The sequence below is a fragment of the Xiphophorus maculatus genome, chromosome 19 (genome assembly GCF_002775205.1).
Source record: "Xiphophorus maculatus strain JP 163 A chromosome 19, X_maculatus-5.0-male, whole genome shotgun sequence".
Taxonomy (NCBI): Eukaryota; Metazoa; Chordata; class Actinopteri; order Cyprinodontiformes; family Poeciliidae; genus Xiphophorus; species Xiphophorus maculatus.
Genome location: NC_036461.1, coordinates 20,532,716 through 20,550,842, shown reverse-complemented (window position 1 = coordinate 20,550,842; position 18,127 = coordinate 20,532,716). Strand labels below are relative to the sequence as shown.

The 18,127-nt window shown below is 40.9% G+C and overlaps 1 protein-coding gene across 2 annotated transcripts in view; it reads left to right on the top strand.

The window, feature by feature from the left end:
• The first annotated feature begins 859 nt into the window (after positions 1–859).
• Positions 860–18,127, top strand: part of tecpr2 (tectonin beta-propeller repeat containing 2) — a 28,500-nt gene continuing 11,232 nt past the window's right edge. The window contains exons 1-17 of one of the 2 annotated variants that reach the window (XM_023352969.1): positions 860–1,076; positions 3,517–3,644; positions 4,359–4,499; positions 5,694–5,822; positions 5,903–6,034; positions 6,107–6,264; positions 9,244–9,397; positions 9,665–9,817; positions 12,190–12,322; positions 12,412–12,641; positions 14,060–14,276; positions 15,317–15,572; positions 15,647–15,830; positions 16,593–16,823; positions 17,515–17,582; positions 17,655–17,770; positions 17,877–18,050. In XM_023352969.1, the coding sequence (XP_023208737.1) occupies positions 3,564–3,644; positions 4,359–4,499; positions 5,694–5,822; positions 5,903–6,034; positions 6,107–6,264; positions 9,244–9,397; positions 9,665–9,817; positions 12,190–12,322; positions 12,412–12,641; positions 14,060–14,276; positions 15,317–15,572; positions 15,647–15,830; positions 16,593–16,823; positions 17,515–17,582; positions 17,655–17,770; positions 17,877–18,050 (2,557 nt within the window). In that variant the 5' untranslated portion in view covers positions 860–1,076; positions 3,517–3,563. The remainder of the gene's footprint in view (positions 1,077–3,516; positions 3,645–4,358; positions 4,500–5,693; positions 5,823–5,902; positions 6,035–6,106; positions 6,265–9,243; positions 9,398–9,664; positions 9,818–12,189; positions 12,323–12,411; positions 12,642–14,059; positions 14,277–15,316; positions 15,573–15,646; positions 15,831–16,592; positions 16,824–17,514; positions 17,583–17,654; positions 17,771–17,876; positions 18,051–18,127) is intronic. The other variant, XM_005806861.3, reaches the window with a different exon arrangement.

Here is an 18,127-nt window from a genome sequence, read left to right as displayed (position 1 = left end):
CATTGTGTGTGAATTGTGAGACAGTTATTTTTTGTTTTTAAGCATATGCACTGACTGATGGCACCTTTTAAATTTCGTTGTCCTTGTGACAATGTCAATAAAGATTTATCTTCTTCTTATCTATCTATCTTCTGAAGAGAACATGAACGGTCTCCGTTTCCTCCTTGAACGCCTCCGATGGAAGTTAAACTTGCACAGTCTCTTTCTGATTGAAATATTAGTAGCCATAATTGTCTGCCGTATGATCCATGGTGACAGTTTAGGGGTTTTGAAGTCTTCTTCTTGCATCTTGCAGCCTGCTTTCAGGGTGAACATATTTTTGGATGGACAGAAATGCTGGCTGTTGTTTTGAAATTCCTCCACTTCTACACTATTTTCACATGCCTTGTTTTTCAGGAAATGACCCTAAATCTGATCAGTGCTGTCACTCTGATTCTGAACAGAAGTTTATTATTATTATTATTTATTGCTTAGGTAACATAGAGAAAAAAGTTACAAAGTCGAATTAAGATTAAAACACAGTACCAATAACTTTCACAAGAAAGTTTTTATATTCATTTATCTATTCATTCTGTTCTTTTTTTTTATAGTTGAAGAATGAAGAAGGCAGAATGAAGATAAATATGGCTGAGATGTTTGAGATGTTGGTGCAGGAGACAGTGGTGAGGAGCGACAGACAGGTTCAGTGTGGAACTGTGGGTAAAGAGTTTAAATGGTAGGATTAATCCAGTTTCCTGGTTTTCCGATTAGCCATTCCGAACGACGTCATTCATTTTCTAAATTCTATGACAATGACGGAAAAAATAGCAATAAATAAATAAAAATACATAAGAAAGAGCAGACCCATTTCTTAGGTAAGCTGTTTGACGATTTGAAAGATGGAATCTACAAAAATAAAACAGAGCGGAGGAGCGGATGTTTTCGCGTATGGCCTGTAGGAGGCGTAGTTCGACTGTCTCGTTCAGATGGCTCCTGTAAATGCTGGGCGATGGCACCTGTCCGCACTTTGAAATAAAGTCGAAGCAGGATTACAAGGATCAACATCTGGGTCCATCCTTCGCCAGGCTGAGGTCCCAGTAGGTATCTTGCTCTTTCTCCTCCTGCTGTCATTATTCTGCTCTGTTTCCTGGAGTTGCTGCTTCAAATGATGCTAGCTAGCCGTCGTTAGCAGCTTTATGAACAGCACCATGTTTGGTATTTTTTAAAATGTTTGTTATTGCGTCACTTTCTTTTTTTTATTCACTGTGAATAGTCATATTGTCCTTCAGCGCTTAGAGCTCATATTACGCTGCCAGGGCGCCGCAAGGACAGTCCCACAGTTCACCCCATCACACATGTAAACACTTCAATATCTGGTCTGGAATACGTCTAATATACAGCACACTGTTATCTCACAGGAAATGGGTTTGTTTGGTTCGGGATGTGCCGGAGTGATCGTTGTTCATATTTAATTAAGCATGCACATTTCTGGGTTTTATTTTCGTCAGGCTGGTCGTTAACGCCCCCTGTGTTATGCTGCATTCCGTTTACCTCGGAAAACGGAACTCGGGTCTCGGTATACCTTGAGACCGGATGCCTTTGGTTCAGCTGGAAAGTCTGGAAAGTTTTGGGATTTATTCGTCACAACAAGCTGAAAGCTGTTTATTCCCAGGCTCACACCATTTCAGCCAACCGAGGCTGAGGAGTGACTGATTTAATGAGAGTTAAAAATACAAACTACCAGAGTGCTGCAAATATTCTTACTGCTGTTATGGCTACCTTTAATGCGGCAGCCATGTTGGATCTTTTTTGGTGAGGAACCCTCCACTTTCCAAGCAGTTATAAATTCAGGGATTCTTCTTGTTGATTTTTCATACACAAATCTGGAAATGTCAACTCCAAGGTACAAATAACACCATTACAGTAACGAAATCTAGTGCTGAGAACAGAAATCCTAATTTCACATGAATTTTCACTGTCCATTCATATGAGATTGAAGTCTTCCAAAACAGACTTCAGGAAAATAGCTGCACTTTAAACCCGATTCCCTGATTTCTAGTACTTTTTTTTTTTAGTACTGTAGAATTTTTAGTTTTCTCTCTGGAACGTAAAACATTTCATGTTCAGACATGACGTTGACCAGTACATTTATACATATTCAAAACATTTCGGTTTGTCATAGGAGTCGAAATGATGACACGATAATCTGGTTCCAATTTTATTTTTGCTCAATTCTTTAACAGTATGGATACAATGCAAGTAAAAAAATAAGTAATCAACCCTTAGATGTTTTACCCTTTTTATCGCTTTTACAAATTAATCATGATTTAGATTTTTTGGCAAACAAACAACCCCTCAACCCTTTCATCTCAAAGAAAAGGTTGATTTCTAAAAAAAAACCCCAACAATAATTAAATACAAATATGAAATGTAAAATGTGTGCATAGATATTTACCCCCGTTAAAGTGAGTATTTAGTAGCGATAAAAGAGATTTGGTACATCAATAAAAATTGATGCAATGAGCTGGATGCAGTAGGCATGAGGTGGTGGAGATGGAGAGAGGGCAATAGAGAGCGATGGCTGCCTTTAATGGACAGAAACCTCGAGGAGAGCTGGATCTGCCTTGGTGTGCTGGGAGTTAAGAGGTGTGGAGAGAGATGATGCAGACAAACACATTAAGTACTGGACCAGCCACACTTCCTGTGGCAAAACCCCTGAAGGACACAGAGGGTTGGTGCAGACAGATCCTCAAAATATCTTTTTAGTTTCATTGGTTAATTCCAGGGCCTTCAGATTTTATCTTAAAATTTGAATCAAGGAGTAAAATAATTTAGTGGATCATTCAGAAATGTCATTGCATGGAACTCACCCAACAAACAGATCTGACCTGCCTCAGTGTTGCTCTGAGAGACCCTTCAGGACACCCGGTGGCTGTCCTGGAGTGATCCAGGCAGAGACCCAACGTCTCTGGAGAGATCAGGAGGCGGCTGGCCAATAACGTTCCCCAAACTGAGAGAACTGACAGATTCTGCAGAGAGGCCTGCATGAAACGGCCCAAAGATGGCCGGGCATCGCAGCCAACAAGACTTGAGGCTGTAATTGCTGCCAAAGGTGGATCAATTGTTAAATAAAGGCTGTGATTTACACATCAGTTTTTTTTTTATTTTGTGATTATGCGGCATTGTGTTGTAGAGTTTTCTTAAAGGGGCAGTATTATGTGTTTTCCAGGCATATAGTGCCGTATTATAACACAATCAAATAACAATGTTACCCTCAGTTAAAGAAATCTATATCAAACTTAAAAGAAATTTGACTGCTGTCAGATGTCAGAATTTGGTTATTGGTTTGCATTTCACGCTTTGTAAAATCTCAACTGCTAACTTGGTCTCATGTTGCTCAGAGCCCCTCTGCTCCTTCTGAAGGGGCCAGTAAGAAATTTTACTGAAGAAAAACGTCTTAAGCAGACTTTATGTTTTGATGTGTAAGAACTATGTACTGACTGACATCATCAATAACCATCAGGTTTTTGTGATTAGGTCTGAAATGATTACCAGGTTCTGCTGAGTCATCCAGAGGGAGAACCATGACAACGCAGCCAGCTTCAGCTTCCATCCTGAGGGAGTTCTGTCCGCTGTACTACCTGCTGAATGCTATCCCTGCCAAGGTACTGACCCAAAACTCACAGATGCTAAAGCAGAGCATCAGTATGATGGCTGACCGTCGGCTCCATTCCTCTACAATTTTACATGATGCCTTAAAATTTATTCACAACTCAACTCAAGTTTAAATTCAAATTGAAAAATACTTTATAATCTGGACTTTCCCAAATTTGATTGATTAAAAAAAAGAAACATTTAAAAAAAGAAAAGTTTTTTTTTGTGTTAAAAATAATTTATTTAAAATTTGCAATAACAACTTTGGAGGGAGAGAAGAACACATAGGAAGATGGAGCAGCACACTTTACAGTAAACGGCAAACATTAGCAACACGTTTGAAATCATGAAACATTAAAAAAAAAATTACAGAGACAAGAGAAAAGGATAAAATAAATTTTTTTAGCAGGTTTCAGACAGCATCCTCTTTAAAATACCTTTAAAAGTTTCTGATGATACGAAGGTGCTCAACTTTAATGCTTTTTGAAGTGCAAAGTTTTGAAGTCCAAATTCAAAGGTATTATTTTATTCAAAGGTAAAATTATTTTTCCTTAGTATGTAAACTGATAAAAGTTTGAAAGGTTCCTGAAAACATCACTCTCTCATTATTCTGTAAATCAACAAATTCAATTTCATCAGTTACAAAGGTGACTGATGGGGTGTAATCAGTGTGTTTTTGAAGAATGCTCCTGTGTGTGTGTGTGTGTGTGTGGGTGTGTGTGTAGGTGCAGCGGGGCTTCAGGTCTGTGCTGGTCTACCTGACAGCTCTGGACAGCAGCTCTGACTTCCTGGCGGTGGGCAGCAGCATCGGCATGCTGTACCTGTACTGCCGTCGCGTTGCACATATGAACAAGTACAGCATGGAGGTGAGAGCGCCCTCTATGTTGTCTTCCATCAGTCCACGGTCATTCATCATCAAAAAGTCACAGACTGTGTTTGGAGACGTTTATGATCAAAATCTCCCCCACGTTCCTCTGCAGGAGTATTCACAGCCACTGAAATTTTCCATGTTTTGCAACGTTACAACCACTAACCTCAAATTATTTCATTGGGATTTTATATAGCTCGAAAATATCATTTCAATTTTTTTCTTAAATAAAAGTGTATTTTAAAAATCTGCACCATGTAATCGTATTTAGTACCCCGGAGAAAATACTTATAGCTTTTTTTTAAACTTTTTTTTTTAACTTCTAATATTCTGGGGAATTTCTCTATCTGCTTTTTAAATCTAGAGATTGACATTTTTGCTCGTTCTGTCTGCAAAATAGCTCGAGATCACTAAAAATGTCTGATGTCATGCCACAGATTTCAGTTCTGGACTTTGACTGGGCCATTCTAATACATGAATATTCAAAAGCCCAGGGCCCAGATTTTTGAGGGGGCCCCATAGATTTTTCTTTTTTGTTTTTTCTTTCTTTCATGAATGCATGTTTTATAAACATTGTTCTTTATACACATTTTATTGGCCCAAATTATTTAAGTTTTATTAATGTCTAGGGACTTTTATGAATATAAACAATATTGCAGTTTTGGAAAGTTATGTAGTTATAATTGATTTCTCAGGGAACAACGCATTATTATTGTTTGGGGATGCATTAAACCTACCATGGATAAATTAAATTACCTAGTAATTTACTATAATTTGCCTTAATAAAATAATTTTTCCTTACTGAATAGGGCAACAAATCAGGCTCCAGCCCAGGGGCCACATCCGTATAAATCCGGCCCTGGCTGCTGCAGGTATACTGAGATTACTTCACAGCCAGCTGGACTCTGTTTACTGAAGGCAGCTGGTCATACTAGATTTTATTCAGGCACAGCAGAATAAATGGAGCTCACCACACTTTTCAGATTTTTATTTGTAAAAGGATATTCATGCCAAGCATTGCTTTCCTCTCTCTTAAAGAGCAAGCTCCTCTTTATGTTGACCTATCGCATCAACTCCCAAATAAAAGCCGTTATAGTCGGTTGTTGTAACTCGATAAAACCTGAAACAGGTCAACAGGTCTGAGTATTCTTGTGAGACGCTGCAGCTCTCATGGTGTGTCTGCGTCCGACAGGGAAAATGTGACGCGATCACCGCAGTGAAACTCCTCAGCTGTTTTGATGACCTGGTGGCTGCTGGAACAGCTTCCGGTCGGGTTGTGGTCTTCCAGCTGGTGTCCCCGCTTCCTGGGCGCAACAAACAGGTTGGCTCATGCACATCTGTCCTCTCTGCAGTCTGCCTGTCGTCATGCGACCGCAGCTCACTGGTCTGTTCTGGTCGCAGCTCAGGCGTTTTGATGTCGTCAGCCTCCATAAAGGCTCCGTCACCTCCTTGACCTGGAGCGCCAACGGGATGAAGCTGTTCTCCGGAGACGACAAAGGTCGGGTCGTGTTCTCCGCTCTGGACTTGGACCAGGTAGGACGCAGTGTGACGCGGAACTGTTTGCACCTCCTGTGAGACACGCTGTCTAACTGTGAGTGTGTGCAGGGGGTGTGTAAGCCGGTGCTGCTGCTAGAGGAGCCGTCAGGTGTGGTTCAGATGGAATACAGACACCAGGTCCTGATGGTCTCGACGCAGCAGAGATCCGTGCTTTACTGTACGCAGAAGCAGGAAGTGTTGCAGCTGGGCACCAAACCCCGAAAGAGGTATGCCGCTCTCACTCGTTCTTTACAGTAACACAGAGCTCCCTCTAGAGGTGCACTGATTGCTGTTTTCTGGCCGATTACAGACTTTTAAAAGGGCAGTATTATGTATTTTCCAGCCACATGATGCCTCTTTATAGCATAATAAAGTAACTGTTACTTTCAGGTGTTATAAAAAATGCTATACATATCAAACATAACTTAAAAGAATTTAACTTCACAACTTAAGACCTTGAAATTGATCCTCTGTCTCTTTAAGAAGCTCCTCCTCTTTCTGACACTCTACCATAAGCATGACATCGCAATAATTCTCCACCATTATGCCGTTTATAACCAACCAACTAGTTCCTAATGATAAACTCAGCAGAGGCGCAGTTCCTCCAGATGTTTGCTAATAGCTGCTACCGCTAGTTTGGAGGAGCTGAGTGGGGAAGGCTGATCTGTGGGGCGGAGTCTCAGCTGCAGGCCGCAGCTCCAAGAAGGAGCTTTGGGTAAAGAGGTGGAGCTTTATTTTAAAAACTTTTTTATACCTTATTTTTATTTGTTTTTACACATACACGTACATATAATCAAACATGAGGGCTAGGGCAGGTAGCAGACCGTCAGACTGATGGTCATTACAAACATTTCAGACATTTCCCTGTATGGAATAACAAAAAATAAATACAGAGGCAAACTCCCTGGTGTCTGTCTGAGTGACGTGGAACCACAGAAATGAACTGTTACACACCTTTGGCTATAAAATGATCCCATTTTTCCCAAAGTCTCTAAGAGGTGGAGCTTTATGAGAGCAAGGATGAATGGTTGCCATGGGAGATTCAAGGATTCCTGGAACATTCATGGAAGAATCAAAGCAACACTCCAGGTGTATGTTTGATGAGAGAATAACGTTTATAAAGTCTGACCTGCCAACAGGGGCGCCATATAGGGGGGGAAAGTTAGGACGATTCCAAGGGCCCCTGACCGACAGGGGGCCCTTCCCACAAAAATTTTTTTTTTCCTTGTAGAAATAGAAAAAAAATTGGGGCCCTGTCAATTACAAAATTAACAATGCAGTGTTTTTAAAATTGTTTTAGCAGGAAAAATTAAATGTTACCACTCCCAGACCAAAAAGCACACATCCATATTTGCACTGAACACCTCGGACTTGACAATGATGGTGTTCAGCAGCAGTCAGTAGAAAACAAGAACGACTGTGGCAGTTACTATGCTGTTAAGAAAAATTATAAAGTCAGGTTTTCAAAAAGAGAGAGAGAGAAAGACTAGAGCGTCAATTTATAGCCCAGTTTTTTTCCAAGAGAAGTGAGTAGACTGTGTGAGATTACCAACCATTTAGCATATTTAGCTTAGCTACAGACTACAAACAGTAAATTTAACTAGCATTTTATCAATGAAGGAAAGAATTTAACAACCTATTCATATATTTAACTTGTACATGTACTTTTTACCGTACATAATAACACGAGTCAGGCAGCAGCAGCTATAGCCCCAACACTAGCATAGCCCCTCCTCCCTGCACCAGTGAAAAAGGTGAGCAACATTGTGTTCAATCTATGTGGATTTTTCCTGTCTCTCTACTCTTTTTACAGCTACCCACCAAAACAATTTATTTATTACTCACAGAAATTCAAACAGTCTTAATAAAATCTTCCATTAGCACACTTAGCAGTGACTGAATGACGTTGTCCTCCTGGTTCTGATTGGTTGTTTTTGGCCCGAACGTTGCATTTCTTTAGACAGCAGTAGCAGCTCAGGGAGGAGGTGGAGGAGATTGATCTTTCACAGATTATCTGTTTCATAGCAAGCTGTCACAGCATGGTGACAACTTTAACAAATGTGGAAAAAACATTTTTTTTTTAATTAAAGTTATATTCTGCAGCTTGAACAAAATGCAACAATATAGCATTTTTTTAGAGGTCTGGTTTGCTTCATGTATATTTTGCACGCTGCCTGTGATTGTTGCTGGTGGGGAGAGACATTTTAATAAGCTAAAGCTAATAATAAAAAAAATTAAGCAACCTATTTGGGCTGCACAGTGGCGCAGTTGGTAGCACTGTTACCCTGCAGCAAGAAGGTCCTGGGGTCCAGAGTCTTTCTGCATGGAGTTTGCATGTTCTCCCTGTGCATGGTGGGTTCTCTCTGGGTTCTCCTGCTTCCTCCCACAGCCCAAAAACATGACAGTCAGGTTAATTGGTCTCTCTAAATTCTCCCTAGGTGTGAGTGTGTGTGTGCATGGTTGTTTGTCCTGTCTGTCTCTGTGTTGCCCGGCGACAGACTGGCGACGTGTTCAGGCTGACCCTGCCTCTCGCCCGAAACATTCGCTGGAGATAGACACCAGCAACTCCTGACCCCACTAGGGACAAGGGTGTTAGACAATGGATGCATGGATGGAAGCAACCTATTTGCATGCAGTATGTGGTCTGTTGCATGTAAAATTCACTAGCAGTGAATATTGTGCTAGTATCACAATATCTTTGGTATTGGACCAAAGAAAACAAGGAAGTTGCAGGCCTTTAAAATTGTGACGCTTTTGATGGATCAGATAGACTCAAGAAATTGTAACAGCAGCTGCGAAGGGGGGCCCAATTGAATTTTTTGTCATGGGACCCCAGATTCCTAGCGGCGCCCCTACCTGCCAATTCCGATTTTGGCTGACACTAATTCTTTTTTTCTTTGTCTGACAAGTTGCTAAGTTTGAAACAGTGGGGTGGTTATTGTTAGCCGCATGACGTGATGGGCGTTTCTGTCGGTCAGTCTGTCTCACTGCAGGGCAAAAGAGGACAGTGGCAGATTTTCAGTTCTTTACAGAGGTAGATAACATCAGTTTCATCCAATTGCCGAACTCCCAAAATTAAGGAAATTGAGACGTTTTTTTCTCTTTTCTTTTTTGGCTGGTCAATTTATCGGTGCACCCCTACCTATCATCCATTAAACAACCAGTTCAGGTAGCGGCGCTGACGGTGTGTTTCTCTGCTGTCTCAGAACCGGCAGGTTTGGCGCTTGCTTTCTGCCGGCTCTTTGTAAGCAGAGCGACCTTCAGGTGTACGCTGCCCGACCCGGACTCAGGCTGTGGAGGTCTAACGTTAGAGGAGAGGTGGAGGAGACTCGACTACTCAAGTCCTTTTTTGACAAACAGGTACATACAGAACCTTCCTCTAAGCAAATGCATTTGATACATTTGCAGGGACAGTTGGTTCAACAGAGTATTGACTCAGAGAGGCTGAATATTAATTCACACCACATATATTTGTCTGTAAAAATGTCTAAAACCATCATTGTGACCAATTTATGTTGGTCTGTCGCAAACAGTCTGAAATGCACTGCGGCTTGCGGTTGTAAATGTGACAAGTAGCCTACAGAATTCCTGTTCCTGTCTCCTCTCCTGTCCACCGCTCCGTTCCAGATCCCTCAGTTTGAGCTGTTTCCACGCCCCGGTCCAGTTGGAGCGTACCGTCCAGCAGACCGGCAGCTCGGCCTGCTCAGCTGTTTCTTCAGAGAGGGCTGGATTCTCAGCTGGAATGAATACAGCATCTACGTGTTTGACTGTCTCAACGAGGTAGTGTGTTCATCTACTGCATATTCTTTAGTTTCTATGTAATCCAAGTCCTGCCAATGATCAGAGCTCAGAATACGGCGACTATGTAAGAACCCGGTAGATAGTAGAGATGCACTGGTCCATAACATCTGTATCAGTCTCAATATGGACAAACATGCTAAATCGTTTATCAGTGACAATGTGCCTGATCCATAAAGGCAGATCTAGTCAGTCTAATTCTATGCTTTGTGCTCTTAATTATTTTACATTATATTTCGAATTCCTAATTGCTCTTTCTGAAACATTTGAAAGGTTTGTTTCTGTTTATTTTTACATCTTTTACCAAAACAGTCAACCTATTGTTTTTTTTTTGTCAGTTTCAGTTTTTTTATTATTTATTTTTCCATTGGCTGCTCTACTCCTAATTTCACTGCCTGAACAATTTAAAGCTGCTTTTTCATGTTTGACCAACCTTGTGAGGCTTGGTCAAACAAGCTTGACCACAAGCTATCAGAGTTATCTGATAAATTTGTAATTCAGTACCTTTATGTCTGTGTTTAAAAACAAAAACATTTTAAATTAATTCAGATGATTTTCTGTATCGGATTGGTATTACTCAATACTAACTCCGATATCTGTATCGATATCGGAAGTTAAAAAAACTGGATTGGTGCGTCTCTAGTAATTATGCCAGATCTGCGTTTTGTTAAAATATTTCTTTGCGTTCATGGTCAAAAAGATGATTGTTCATTTTATCAGTATTGAAAAATAATCAATTGAAACCTTTTCTGCTGGTCCCATAAGATCACAAACGAACAAAAATGTTGACTTTAGTAACCATATTGCTTAAATCAGTGAAATCAGGGTGTCTGGATATCAGTTTATTCCAGATCTAGTACTTTAGTTAAAGTATTTGCTAATGCCAAGTAGCTAATAAGTTGGTAGTTATATTTCACACAATAACTTTGAAAACACATTTACTTTATTCAGAACAGGGTGGCTCTTCTTTTTTGCAAGTCTACCGTGTCTGGACTGTATAAGCCAATCAAAAAGTACAGCATGACAAATGTTGTTGCATACATTTAAAATAAATAAAACATAATAAAATAAATAAATCTACCCCTTGAGTCAAAAACAAATACAACAGTGGTATCTGTTCAGAGTATCGAGTTGCTGTCGCAATAAGCAAGAAATCAGATGAGCTCTTGACGCTACTTGTAAAATTGGGCGCATACTTGACGCTGGTATTGGCCCAAAGCCCGTATCAGGACACCACTAACAGAAACATAGATGAGCAGAAGAAGAAGTGTTACAGTGGTAATTTCACAGTTGCTGACAGTGGAAAAGTTGAAGATAGATCAATGAAGGATTGGAAATACTACAGAGAAGAAAGTAGCTCGATATAATTGACCGTCCAAAAGCTTTCTGTTCTAGTTACCATGGTGATGTTTTACCTTCATACTTTAAACAAACCCCCAGATAGATTGTCTGGAATTACTGCTGCATTTAGACTGTATTTGCAGTTTTGGAGCCTGAAGGCATCCCTCCTTACCCCAGTGTGACATTTGACTTCCTGGTTTAAAATGTGAGCTCCAAACCTCTGGCTTTCTCCCAGAATTCTCCTCTCATTATCATGTCAGGTTGATATTTCTTGGGTTATTTTTCATTTTTTTGTCAAAACTCAGGGAAATATATTCTTGATGAGCGACTGTTGACGTCTTCATGTATTTCTGCAAACACCCCAAAGACACAATGCAACATGCTAATGTCCTCAGGATGAAAGCATGCTGCAGTTTTTCTGTTTCTTCCTTTGACAGGAATCCTTTAGTTCTGACAGCCAGTAGGCTCAGATAGAAAAAGACCTCATGTGGTTCTTGATGTCAACGTATGAGTATAGATGAGCTGGAGACGATTCTGGCCTATCACCTCATTTATGTTGTGGACAAACTCCCACAGTGACTGTAACTGAATAGGATCAAGTGATGACACAGATACATAAAGCTGTATGTCATCATCATAAGTATGGTAAGACACACTCGCAGCTAGGGAGAGCATAGTTACTAATTTAAAATGGGCCCAGATGGAAGCTAGGGAGAACCCCGTATGGGACCCTGTTTGTATATATTCATAACTGTCGTATAAAACAAACTAGTACTGGTCTATCAGATAGGATTTCAGCCAGTTCAGCAGAGCATCAGAATAATTTCCTCTTTGTTCATCAGCATATCATAGCAGCACTGAAATGTACAAGAAGAAATGCCTCAAACTGGAATTAAAACAAAGTATTTTACCGTGACTATTATTGTATCCTAGAGAAGAAAAGTGACAATTCATCTTTGAAACGGAAAACGCCGTATTTAAACACAAGTTGTGCTTTTGTTTGGTGCTTAAAGGTTATAATCGGTTGTCTGGAAAGCAGTGGAGACATTGTGTCTGTGTCATCTTGTGAAAATGAAATCTTCGTGCTGAAAGGAGACAGAGAGATTATCCGCCTGTCCAGCAATCCAGAGGGAATCTCCTCAAACCGTGAGCTCTGCTAACTCTGCCACAGATTGCCTCTACCGTTGGCAGCCCAAACCAACAGCTACAAGTTCTCTGTTTCCCTATATTACCAGTGCTGTCGGGTTACCTGCCTTCACCACTGACCACACCCACGATTCTCCAACCTACCGGGTCAGTGGAAATAGTCCAGCCAATCAGAACAATGGCCATCATCACAGAAGATGGGGGCAAAGAAGAGGCAGGGGGGAGCGAGAGGCTCTCTGAGGAAGGACCAGATGAAGAGGAGGAAGAGGAAGGAGTGGAAGAAGTTGAAGAGGCGGTGGAGCAGGACAGCCCACTAAAGGTAACGTTATCATAGAGCAGATAGGAAAACAGAAAGGTATGCCTTTATATCTTACCATCTACAACATAGAGCCTTTAAAACCACAAAAAGAAAAAAAATTATAATCTGAATATTTTTCCATAAAAACCCTGGTGCTTTGAGCGTGAAGTTTAAGCAATGATACTTCCCAGATATTCATTATTTCTACCTACTTCTAGGCTCTCAGCCATCCAGAACATGGAAAAACCATAAAAGTTTAAAAATAAACCAACTTAGCAATTAATAATTTAAATAACACATAACGTGTATTAAGAGTCACTTCAATAAATCAGTTCTTATGAGGAATCTTATCAAGTGGAGTTACTCATTAAAACTTGTTTTTATTTATTTTTGTAAAGATCACTGACACTGAACCAAACTCGTATCTGCACAACATTTGAATCTTAGTTTGGCTTCTGTGGGTCTCAACTGTTTGTTCACTGAAAAAGACAGAATTATCATGTTGTGCATTGTGTTATGTAATGTTATGTTTGATGTGAATCGCCACTTACTAGTGATTTTTGGTCTTGCAGCTAGAACACATTAAAAACTTTTAAAACAATATTTTACATTACATTTCACTCCAACTCCCCCCCACCCCTCCCAAACTGCTCTTAAGAAATTTCCCTGTTTGTTGTCCCCCCCAATAATGAGATGAGCTTTCCTCCCTTGGTCCCATCAAGTAAAATATATTTTTTATCTTATACAGTACAGACCAAAAGTTTGGACACACCTTTTAATTCAATGAGTTTCCTTTATTTTCATGACTATTGACATTGTAGATTCACACTGAAGGCATCAAAACTATGAATAACATGTGGAAATATGAACTAAACAAAAAAGTGTAAAACAACTGAAAATAGCCCTTATATTCTAGTTTCTTCAAAGTAGCAACCTTTTGCTGTGATTACTGCTTTGCACACACTCTGCATTTTCTTGATGAGCTTCAAGAGGTCGTCACCTGAAATGGTTTTCACTTCATAGGTCAACCTGCCCTGTCAGGTTAATAAGTGGGATTTATTGCCTTATAAATAGTCATGAAAATAAAGAAAACCCATTGAATTAGAAGGTGTGTCCAAACTTTTGGTCTGTACTGTATATCTCTCCATAGTCTGTCTAAAGAGGCAGATATTTCATGATAAAACCTTATCATGAAAGGAATGAGAGAATAATGTGAAAATGAATCACAATATTAAGCCTTCAACTGGAAGCTGAATATTAACTCTTTTGGATCTAGTCACTAGTTTCTGACTCAGGGTGGCTGAAACTATTGTTTTCCTTCTTCTTCACAAACGTCCATTGCTGCCGTGTGTTTATGTGTCGCATGAAATCCCAATAAAATATATGTAGCAGGTACAAGAATATAGTTTTTGTTTATGAGGGTCATTATGTCTGCTCAGGTGATGGAGTCCAGCCAGCCCTCCACTTTGTTCAGCAGCTCTCGCTTCCGCAGCAGCTCTGTCACCATGTGGGACAGCCTGAGCTCAGCCACTCCTGTAAGCACTCCGCTTGAACTGAGCTCCAGGCGTTACAGCGCCCCTATTGACCAGGAGAGGATGCAGCAGGAGCTGGTGGTGAAGCCCATCAGAGTGAAGAAGAAGAAGAAAAGACATCAAGGTTAGTGAATTAGGTCAGATGTCAACGCTGCCCCCTGGTCAGTGATGGTTAGCTACAGTATAGACAGCCTGTGTTTTTTTCCATATTTGGATATTAATAGGCAAGTTTAACATTACTGAGAAATGTAGGTGATTCAGTTGCATTAAAGTTGTGACTCGAGTATGCAACTTTTATAAAAGATATTTTGTAACATATTTGTTAAAACTGTCACTGTGTCCTGGCAGTATAGTATGAGTCAGATAATATGTGAAGAAATTGAGCTTCTCCCAGTGCTAACTAGAAACAACCAATCAGAGTCAGGAGGAGGGTCTTAGAGCAGTCACTCACAATCTCGTGGTGCTGCTTACCCCTCCCTCCATTGCTCTATGCTATGCTGCAGCTCCTCCTGGATAGCAGATCCTTTTGTGAATGTTAGCAGCTCAGGGAGGAGGTGGAGCAGATCAATGTTCTCACAGATCATCTGTCTCATATTACACTGTGATAGCATGGAGATAGTTTGAACAAATATGGAAAAACATATTCTTGTAAAAGCTACATACTGCAGGTTTTCTATCACTTAATATAAGTGATATTACCTTAACAATAGCTGTAGCATGCTGTTTGGCATGTTAATGCAATATAGCTTTAAAATGCTAACTGGCATGCTAACATTCTATTTAGCATAGAATGTTAGCACTGCTAAATAAAAGGCTAGTATTCTATTTAGCATGTCAGCATTCCATTTTGAAAAAAATATGCTAGCATTTAGCATGCTACTTAGAGATAGCATGCTAATTGTATTTCAAACATGCTATTTTCAAGCAAGTTTATTCTGAAAGCAGTCTGCATAACGCTAACAGAAGTCTCCAGAAAGCCTGAGATGTCGTCACCTACAGCAGGTTCCTACCACTGTTCACTGCTTTTCCTGCTTTTCTTCTACAGATTACCATTTTTACTAATGATCAAGCTTGCCATGTTGTTGCTTGTTTAACTGAGTGAGCTAAAAGTATGCGCTGACAGGTAGGTATGACTCATTGTGATCTGTCTCCATCTGTCTTTAGACCTTTCCTTAGACCGTTGCTCTGGAAACCGTCTTGTAGAGAGCAGCTGCTCAGATTCAGTGTTTATAGTCCAGGACAGCAACTGTAGTGATGGAGAAAGTGGAACCCCGTCCAGTGACCAAGCCTTCTTCCTTGGTCTTGATGCTGAGAGCCAGGACACTCTACAGCAGAACCAAGACCAGGAGACACAACACACAGGTTCAGATAATGCTTTGGAAGTCGAGGAGGAAGTGGAGTCTTCCCTCAACCAGTCTGGGTTTGTATCTGGTGAATGGCAGCCTTCAGTAGATCCCATTACTGCTGATCCGACAGTCTTGTTCTTCTTTTCAGTTCCGTTCCCAGTGCAGGGTCGCTGCTCCTGTCGGGTCTGAATCCAGAAAAGGCTCAGAACGACGGTTCCGAAGCAGACGGTATCCCTCCCACTCCAGATGTAGACCAGCTGCTGGAATCCACCTTCTCTTACATGAAGCCTGAGGATGATGGAGGGCTGGAGCCAGCATCCAGAGATGAGACAGTAGGTTTTCACTGTTTTTTTTTAACATTTCTAATAGTTATGTAAATATCATCTCATACGAGCCTTCACTTTTACGTACACGTGTTAAGTATGATTGAACGATATATCAGAATGTATCGTATTGGCCAAGTTAGTCCTTTTTTGACATATCGGTATCGATCCACTGAGTAAAACTGGGATGCTAATAACAACCGACGTTTATTTACATCCTGTTGCTGTTTGTGTTTTAGCAGAGGGAGGAAGTGGGTCATGTGGTAGTGGTAACTAGACCTGTCACCATCACACAATTTTCTGGACGATAAATTGTCCCAGAAGTTATTGCGATAAACGATAATGTTGTTGTTTTTAGACCATTTTCAAGTAATATAATGAGACTGGCATAATAATTGCAAGAACACATCCTCAAAGAGCAATAAACCTTAAACTTTAATGAACATTTAACACTGGAACTGGAAGATATTTTAAATATACAAAATAAAAGAAAAAAAACAACAAATAAAATCAATTATAAAGTCTCTGTAAAGGAAATTGTCCTTCAAAAAAGAGTCAATTGAGACCAAAGCACCAGACTGAAGACTTTTATCATCTAGATTTTGGTAGAAAGAGAGAAAAGAGAAAAACAATAAATTGTGCAAATGGAAATGATTGAGCTCGTATTAATTTATCATGGGAATAACTGATTTCTTGCTTATTGCAACAATAAATCGCTTGTTAATGAGCAGCATGCAGGTTGTTCAGACGGTTCTCTCTCTGTGTGAGCAGGAGGACCACCCGCTCCTCTCTCCTCAGCTGGCAGAGAAGGTGTTTCCCTATGATGAGAGCGGTCAGGACAGGAAGCCCAGCATGTCCAGTGATGAGGAGGGAGACATCTACTGCCACTCTTCTCCTGCTGCTGCTGCTGGAGGAGGAGGAAATGATCACAGTGCTCCATCTGCAGAGACGGAGAGGACAGCAGAGAGAGACGCAGAGCAGGACAAGAACAGGCCTTACATGGTGAGAAATGAAAAGTATTCACTCCTTTAGTGGTTTAGCTGTTTTTTGTCACACTTAAGTGATCAAAGAAGTGATCAGATTGTAATATCAGACAAAGATAACCTGAGACGATAAAACAAAAGCAGTTTTCAAATGATTGAATTTCCAACTAACAATAAGAAAGTGACTTACTGTTAGCACAAGCTTCAGACAGAAGCTTGTGGACAGAAGCTCTGTCTGAAGCTCCGCCTTCAGGAAGTCATCACAACATGGCTCCTCTGTTAACCTAGTGTTGTTCTGAGAAGTAGCTCCTACAATGAGCTCAGCAGATGCACAGTTCCAAAAGTTGTTTGCTAATTGCTTCTGGCTAGTCTGAGGAGCTGAGTGGGGGAGTGACAGGGGAGGACGGCGGCAGACAGCTGCTCTGTGAGGTGGAAACTTGTAAACTGCAGCTCTGAGGAGGAGCTGCGCTTCGAAGGCAGGCCTGGTAATTCTAATACTAATACTAATACTAATCCAAAGAATCGGGTTGATCACAGCTATTGTGGGTTAAATCTTGAAGGTTGACAATAAACCAAAATCAGAAGAAATCTGTAAGTTGGGTAATAATTTGTCACAACACTGTATGTGAGGTACTAAACCCCATGGTGCTGACTGTACCCACTGCAAGTCAATGAATGTAATTCAATATATATATGTTTCTGCTTTGCAGTTGGCAGAAAGCTGGATGGGCTATTCTGGACCAGGATGTGGGATCCTGAGCCTGCAGGTGACAGACAGGTGAGTCCGATCAGCCTCCCTGCTGACCTGCTGCTGGCGCTCGCGTGGCTCACGGACAACCTGCGCTTCCAGGCATGTGTGGTGTTTGGATTTCAAAGGAGGGCTGTTCTGCAGCACGCTCCCTGAAACTGGACTCAGATGGCAGCGCTTCGAAGACAACGTCCACCAGGTGGCGCTATCCCCTTCAGGTGGGCTGATGTCTTACTTTGGATCAGCGCCGTGACTCATCCCAGAGAATCATTCATAAATGGGTGTGTAGTATTATCCAGATGCTAAGCGCTGTTAACCCCTCAGGCAACCTGCTGTGGAAGGTGGAGCAGAAAACCATGACGGCGTTCGCTTGTGCCAAAGTGTCGGTTAAAGGAAAACGTCACTGGTATAAAGCTGCAGAGCAAGCAGCCTTCGTGGCGCTGAGTGACGACTCTGCTTGGATCATCAGGACCAACGGAGACCTCTACCTGCAAACAGGTGACCTCCCATCTGTCGCATTTAGTCAAGCTTACAAACTGTCACTAATATGCAAATCATACCTTCAGGTTATCATG